This window comes from Rhinopithecus bieti, unplaced genomic scaffold, assembly GCF_001698545.2.
Source record: "Rhinopithecus bieti isolate Rb0 unplaced genomic scaffold, ASM169854v2 scaffold_73599, whole genome shotgun sequence".
Classification (NCBI taxonomy): domain Eukaryota; kingdom Metazoa; phylum Chordata; class Mammalia; order Primates; family Cercopithecidae; genus Rhinopithecus; species Rhinopithecus bieti.
The window spans coordinates 531,898-539,784 of NW_016827349.1; the positions used below are offsets into that span (position 1 = coordinate 531,898).

The 7,887-nt window shown below is 40.2% G+C and overlaps 1 protein-coding gene across 3 annotated transcripts in view; it reads left to right on the forward strand.

Annotated features, from left to right (window-relative positions):
• TMEM245 (transmembrane protein 245) overlaps positions 1–3,033 on the forward strand; it is a 103,352-nt gene extending 100,319 nt beyond the window's left edge. For all 3 annotated transcript variants that reach the window (XM_017863780.1, XM_017863781.1, XM_017863782.1), the window contains one exon: positions 1,446–3,033. In XM_017863780.1, coding sequence (XP_017719269.1) covers positions 1,446–1,491 — 46 coding nt within the window. In that variant the 3' untranslated portion in view covers positions 1,492–3,033. The remainder of the gene's footprint in view (positions 1–1,445) is intronic.
• The last annotated feature ends 4,854 nt before the right edge of the window (positions 3,034–7,887 follow it).

The following is a 7,887-nucleotide window of genomic DNA, read 5'->3' on the forward strand; positions in this document are numbered from 1 at the left end:
ACTTTTATTATAATATTAAAATTATTTGGGGCCGGACATGATGGCTCATTCTATAATCCCAGCACTTTGAGAGGCCAAGGTGGGTAGATCACTTGAGCTCAGGAGTTCAAGACCAGCCTGGGCAACATGGTGAAACCCTGTCTATACAAAAAAAGTATAAAAATTAGGCGGGTTTGGTGTCATGTTCCCTGTAGTCCCAGCTACTCAAGAGGCTGAGGTGGGAGGATGGCTTGAGCCCAGGAGGCAGAGGTTGCAGTGAGCCGAGATAGCACCAGTACACTCCAGCCTGGGCAACAGAGTGAGACCTTGTCTCAAAAAAACAAAAACAAACTGTAAAGACAAATATTTTTCTGTATTTCTAATATGTGGACTTATTGTAAAGGAGCAATATAACTTCTATCTGAAAGGATGGTAATAGACTGTGCTTTATATCTGTATCACTTAAGGTAGTTTAGGCTGTACGTAACCAAACACTAAACAAAAAACCCATCTTCAACAAGACTCAAAGTAACAGTGACTTAACCTAGTAGTTTATTTCTTGCTTGTGTAAAAGAAGGTAGGCCATCCAGGGCTTGAATGACTATTGCATAAACATCTGGCCCCAGTCTCTCTTCATCCTGATACGCTGTCAGCCTTGGTGCGAGGCCTTTTTGTCTTACGTGGATGCTTGAGCTCATGTTCATTGATAAATTCTGACCTGGCCATTTGGCTGCCAGCACAGATGTGAATTTAACCAGGTGATTTATCCCAGCTCAGACATGTAAATTATGTAGCAAAAGCAAGCTAGCTACTACAGTCCTGAGGTAGACATTTCATGTATGCAGCAGCCAGGCATGGTGCTCAGCCACTTTCATCCAGCCCAGATATTACCTGCCAATAACATTGTTCGCTTAGCTTGTTTAATGTGTGTCAGAAACAGTAGAAGTACAAGGTCACTTGTTTGAAAGACCTACCCCATTTTTCCTGCACTGAACCACATCCCTTAGAGCTTGGACTCTGTTGGATTACAATTTCTATTTTGTAATAAAATGTATCCACTTAGCATTTAATCTTTGATCTCTTAGTGTTTTTTCTCTTTAACATCAATCATCATATCCACTTGGAGCCAGTAACAAGGTGGAAGAGCTGAAGAAGATTGCTATTCTCTTTTAAGGAACTGCCCAGAAGTTGCACAACACGTCTACTTAAATTTCATTAACCAAAGTATAGTCACATGGTCATGTGTAGTTTCAAGGGAAATAGTCCTTTGGACAATGGATCCAGCAAAAAAATGGAGTTCTTGTTAATAAAGAAAGAGCAACAACTAGCAGACTTGGAAACAATACTCAATGAAAATCTTAAGAAAAAATAGTGACTATATAATCTTATTAGGGCTCCAAAAGATTGTAAATATAGGATACTGTTTTATGGTAATCAACTGATCATTCCATCTTTTTTTCTTTCAGGACTTTCCGTGACATTTCTGAAGATCTGAAATCTTCAGTAGGTTGATACGGTTTCCTCTGCAGTGATTTTTCTAGGAAGTTCAAATTTGACAGTAAGTTAAGCTCAGCTGTGGCCTTCTGCCCTTTCAGCTGTGCCTAGCAAGCAGAACCCAGGAAAGAAGCAGAAACCTCCTGGCCTTACATACAGAATGCCTGGACAAGAGAGAACTTGCTGCGGGATGCTTTGTATTTTAAAACACAGCTTGAGAGTTCAGAATTGGTAGTTTGCTCACTTAACTGTTGTTAAGATGGCTTGAAAAGTTTCATTTTATACACTGGTACCCTGGCTTGAAATTCTTCCACTTTGGTTATCTATATTACTATATTATATATTTATAAAGTTATTTTAAGAACTCTAAACTACCTGCTGTTAAAAGAATATATGGTGTAATTTTTTCCTGGTTTAAGAAATCTGTTGTTAAACTTTTCTAAGACAGTCACTTTTCAAGGAAGAGAGCTTTCACTTTTGAGTGTGTAGTTGAGTGAGCAGGAAAAATGAATCTTCTACACTTCTCCCACAATGTATTATACGTTCTTTAAAAAAGAATAAATCATAAGTATAAGGGTGGGGTGGCTTATTTGATGTTCAGTTTTATGTTGTAACCTTGGAAGATACAAAGACTGAAGCTCTTCCTCCCCTTCCTTTTCTCTTAACGCTCCTTTACACTATTGCCAAATTACAAAACTTGGCTGACCACGTTGAAGTCAAATACTTACTAAGCTGCTATGAATGGTAACAGTATGATAAAATTCATGCTGTTGTTAGGTTTTCTCCTTCCAAGTGTTTGAAGTGAAAAATCTCAGGTGTAGCAATACTCTGATTTGTTAAATGTATCCGTTTCATTATTTGGAACTCTGCCAATAAGTTAGTTTTCAGCAGAATTTTATATTTATGTAGTATTTTCCCATCTTTTAGCACAGTGCCTTGCACATGACTCTAAATGAATGCTTGTTGAATTGAATTGCAACTTTAAAAATATCTCAGATATCACAATAACCAGCATAGTGCTTTACATTTTTACAAAGTCCTTTTGCACATACTATTTCACAAGTCCATCACATCAGCTTTCATATAGCTTTATATTATTTTACATCAGTTTTACACTGATGGAGAAGCTAAAGCTCAGAAAAGTGACCAACTCAAAATTGTAAAGTTTAGTAGGATTTGGCCTCAGATCTTTGACTCCGTTGTCTGCAGATTCTGCTGTACTAGTGTTCCTTCTAAATACTGTATGCAGTTTTCCCAGTGTTACGAGACAGGTGTTGCTATCCATTTGTTGTGAATGAAGACTTGTCCTATAGTATATGACAGGGCTGAGAGTGGACTGTAGTTCTTAGCTGAACCCTTTCTACTGTTTAAAACAATCATCAGGCCTATCCTCTGCTCCCAGGGGAATGTGAAAGAGAACAGGGTTCTCTGCCAGGCTGTAGGTGGTGGCTCACATCTGTAATTCCAGCACTTTGGAAGGCCGAGGTGGGTGGATTGCTTGAGCCCAGGGGTTTGAGATCAGCCTAGGCAACATGGCGAAACCCCATCTCTACAAAAAAATAAAAAAAATTACCTGGGCATGGTGGTGTGCCTATATTCCGAGCTACTCAGGAGGCTGATGTATGAGGATCACCTGAGCCCAGGAGGTTGAGGCTGCAGTGAGCCAAGATGGCGCCACTGCACTCCAGCCTGGGTGAGAGAGTGAGACACTGTCCCAAGGGAAAAAAAAAGTGGGGGTAGTTCTTAAGTGTTGAAGATTTCCTTTTTGGAAAGTATTTAAAGGTAGAAATATTAATAATTTGTCCTAAAACATCTCCCTAAGAAGTCACTGATAATTATGATCAGCTTAAATTTATTCGTATACTGCTGAAGAAAAATGTTGTTTAGAAAAGGCTACCATGAGATCTTCTGTTTGTATGGAGTAGACTGCATACAGATCTCTTTATTTCTATTATGAATCATTTAGCGATTATAATCAGCTATTTCACTGAGTATTAGATTTGGTCACTAAGTAACTCATGCTCTTCTTTAGTCAATCATTCATTCATTCACTGAAACATTTCTTGAGAGTTTGCTAAACTCTAGGCTCCGTGCCAGGCACTGTACAGGGTGATGGAGATCACTCATAAGAAGGCCTCTTGGCCGGGTGTGGTGGCTCAAGCCTGTAATCCCAGCACTTTGGGAGGCCAAGACGGGCGGATCACGAGGTCAGGAGATCGAGACCATCCTGGCTAACACGGTGAAACCCCGCCTCTACTAAAAAATACAAAAAAACTAGCCAGGCGAGGTGGTGGGCGCCTGTAGTCCCACCTACTCGGGAGGCTGAGGCAGCAGAATGGCGTAAACCTGGGAGGTGGAGCTTGCAGTGAGCTGAGATCCAGCCACTGCACCCCAGCCTGGGCGACAGAGTGAGNGCCTCTTGCTCTTAGCCAGATCATATGTAATACTAAATTTAATTTTTTTGCATTAAAAGGCTAAAAAATCATTAATTTTTGTTCATTATGCACTGGTTAGTGTATAGCTGTAATTAGTACATATTCATCAGAGACAAATATATACAATGAGTTACTATACATATACAAAGTGATTTTAGCTGTATAAAGTGATACTGCAAAAAACTAGAGCTAATGTTCTTGCTGGGATAATTATTAGCATAAATATAAGGTTCTTAGAGGTCTTTAAGATAATAGTTTAGAGCTACCAAAATTAGCAGAGGTGTTATTAGCAGTAATATCACCCTGAAATACCAGGAGCAGAGGTGCCCCAGAGTGCTTCACAGCCATGATCAGGAAACTTGAACTGCCCCATTGCTACAGCAACAGCAGAAGGATTAGGAAGGTCCACCAGCTGGGTAGGTATTGTTGGAACCCTCCAAACCAGAAAGAAGCATCCCAGCATGATTCCTCAGATGCAATGAGGGAGGTTGAACAGGGCAACAGAACAGAATTTGAACAGGGCAACAGATCAAGTGGTATGAAAAGGTAGGAGTTTTAATTTAAGCTCAAGTCTCAAAGATAACCTGCCTTTACAATCTCAGTCAGAATTTGACCCAGAAAGAGGAAGTTTCTTTGGAAACAGACGGTACATTGATGAAGTAGAAGTCACTTCAGTAAAATCTGAGTACAGAAATTGGTCATAATATCTTGCATTTTATAGACTTATTAAAGATTAGTTTCAAGTTCACATTCGCTATTCAGTTGTAAACCGAATGGATGGGAAGGGAGAAAATACAAGCTCTCCACACAGGTGTGCTCCTCTCTTTTCTAAGAGAGAAGAAGGCATGGGATTTTTAGCATAAATTCCATGGTATGTGAGTGCTGTTTGAGTTCTGAAGTGTTCTTATTAATGTCAGTTCCTGCAAGTGATCTCTGTAAGACCACCTTACATACTGGTCTTAGTTATTGTTAAAATTGCAAGGTTTCTTCACACCCTCTTTGATAAGAAGTGGTTAGCTGGCAGAGCTTTCCCTTGTCTTCTGAGACTAGTGTGGGTTGACCCATGACAGTGGGAAGAAATCCAACATGTTAGGTGGAGACCCTGTAAGTAAACAAACTCTGTAGCTTTTGAAAGTGGAGCTGCTTATTACAGTTAAAGGGCTATTAAATGGCTTGCAGAGGAGATCTTCTGGCTCACCTTGATCTTCACATGAACTCATTGTGACCTATCTGGATTTCCTAGGCCCTGTAGTTTCCATTTGGGTTATATTAGTGCCTCAGGAATGTGTCACTACTGGGCAAGAAATACTCAGAAATTCAGGCTGTGAGGGGTTAGATTAGAGGAAAGTAATGTAGGTGAGCTATCCAGAGCTTTCAACCTCAGGGTTTATAGGAAAAAAAAACCCAAAAAACAAAAACCTTTAGGACTTCTCATACTCTAACCCTGACTCTGCAGTTTCCTCTGAGGGGCCTCCTAAGACCCTTACAAGAATATTACACTAGGACTTTGAATGTGCATTTCACAGTGGAAATAGCCTCTGGCTAGCATTACTTCCAAATGCTAGTTCCAGCTAAAAACAAGTACTTTTTATTAGTTTCTTGTCTTTCAACATTCTGCCATCAAAATATATTCATTTTATTAACTTACTGATTATTGGGAACCTGCAAAAAAACACACATGCTATCTGCAGCCACTGATTGGTTATTTTTGATAGTTCAAGAGAATTATAAATCAAGTTCTGTCTACTAGAGTCAGAAATTCTGTGCTAGAATGGGACTTCTAAAATTGGGTGGTCCTGTCACTTTCTAGAGAAAGACACAAATTTATAGGTTTAAGTGACTTGTCTGACATATACATACAGCCAGTTAGTAACAGAATTCAGAGTAGAATAGAGTTCTTTTTTTTTTCTCTCCGTTGTTCTACTTCACTTTCCTTTTCTTCATGGTCAAGCAGCTTTTGGCAAAATGTGTTCCTTATAGCAGTAGTTCCAAGAGATGTTAATAGATGTAAGAGAAAAAAGTATGTGTGTGTTGGGGGTGGGGGATTGCATGGTCAATTAAAATGAAGGAATGCTGAGTTTGTTTCCTTTCTGTAGGACTTCTAAGAGTTTTGAACATGCTATTACACATTGTGAATTTATAAGAGGGGACAAACACTGTTTGACCTTAGACTGCACTCCCCTTCTTTATTCCTCAGAGCGTCTCAAAGGACTACAGGGTCCTTTGGGAAGCATGGCACTTGATCAAGTTTACAGCTGTTTGAGAAGACATCCCTAATGGAAATACTGAATGGCAGATCTATTACTGTGGTAACATGTAGTGTGTAATAAATCTTGAAGTCTAGAAAGCAAGCATATTTGCTGTTTAGAGCTATACTTAAGGTATAGAGATTCTTTCCGCCTATGGTGTGTAAAATCAGTATTTGTGTTGAATTTTGCAGGTTTTTCAAGGATTAATGTGCAAATACAGTGGTGATATATTGATACTACATTTTAATAATGCTTTTGTATGGCATATAGTTTTCAGACACCTTTTGTAACAGCCCTGCGAGACAGACAGTATTATCCTTGTTGTAAAGTTGGGGGGGGGCTCTGGAGGCTCTGAAAAGTTTTTGGTGATATTCCCCTAAGTTTATACCACAAAATGATGGAGCCAGTATTTAGTTGCAGAACTTCTGACTCCAAGTCCAGAGTTCTTTACTAGACACCTGGTTTCTTACTAGCTTTTTGCTAGCTTTTTATTTCACAGTGAAAAGTATGGAAGCAAATCCTGATCATTTTGGCTTATTATCAAATACCATTTCTTTTTTATCGCAGAGACCCAGCAGATGTAACTCGCATTGTAGCCATCCCAAAGAAAACCCTTTGCCCTTTGCAGTGCCACTTATTTAGGTAACTGAAGTGTATTTCCAGTGCAATTTAATTTTGAACTAAGATTTGATATAGAGTTGTAATTGCTTACATAACTCTGTGAAAATAATATCATCCCCGGGTTCTCAGGCGAAGGAGGCAATTCAAAAGTAAAAAAGAATATTCAAATACAATAAATACTCTCTGTTCTCACAAAAATGCTGTTTCTTAGCTTTAACTTGCTTTGACAAACTACTGATGTAACTTCTTTGTTAATGTGAAATATTTATATTTTGAAATAAAATTACTAGTGTTGAATGAATCAGGTGGTAAACTTAATCTCCTGTGTGTTGAAAAACTTGATCTTTTGTGAAGCCAAACTTCCATGAATCCATCCATCTGTCTCTTAGGCCTTCTATCTTGCCATTTCCTCCGGCACCATTGTGTACACTGCATTCTTATGAAATACTGTCAACTTCATAAGGGAAGGTGTGTCCGGGGAGTGGACACTGGGTGCTTTATAGAGGTCAAGGGCCCTCAGTGCACAGGGGAACGTGGCCTTGTGATAGGTGAGGAAGTGGTGAGATGGTTGGCTGAGAAGTAAGAATTGGAAGAAAAAGTTGGTTTAAGGACCTGTCCTTTTTGAATGAAGAAAAAAGCTGAAGCTTGGCTATCTTCAATACCAAAGACATCTGCGCAGCACTGGTAGGTGGATGAAGCTGAAGCGACAGGTTGAAGCACCGTGAAGCACCGTGAAGCACCTTTCAGCGGTGCCTGGGAAAGAGCTTTCTGATGCCTCAGGTTGATGGTACCCAGCTCATCAATCTGGTCTTATGGAAGAAGAAATGATCCAGGCCAAGGTGTCCGGGTGGACTGGCCAGCCTGAGATTCTTTATTACTCTGATAGGTTCTCACTGGCCGATATGGTAGTTGACAAAACATTTCTTCATGCTTCTCAGTCTGTTGCTTAAGTCTCTTCGCCACCCTGGCGAGATGGTGCCTGGAACCCTTGGAAGGGGTCTGAGACGAGATAGGGGCGGGGCCGTGCGGGGGCGGGACCCGGCTTAGGGGCGGGGCTGCAGGGAGCCCACCCTAGGCTGTACTGCGGGGCGGGGCCATACGGGGACGCA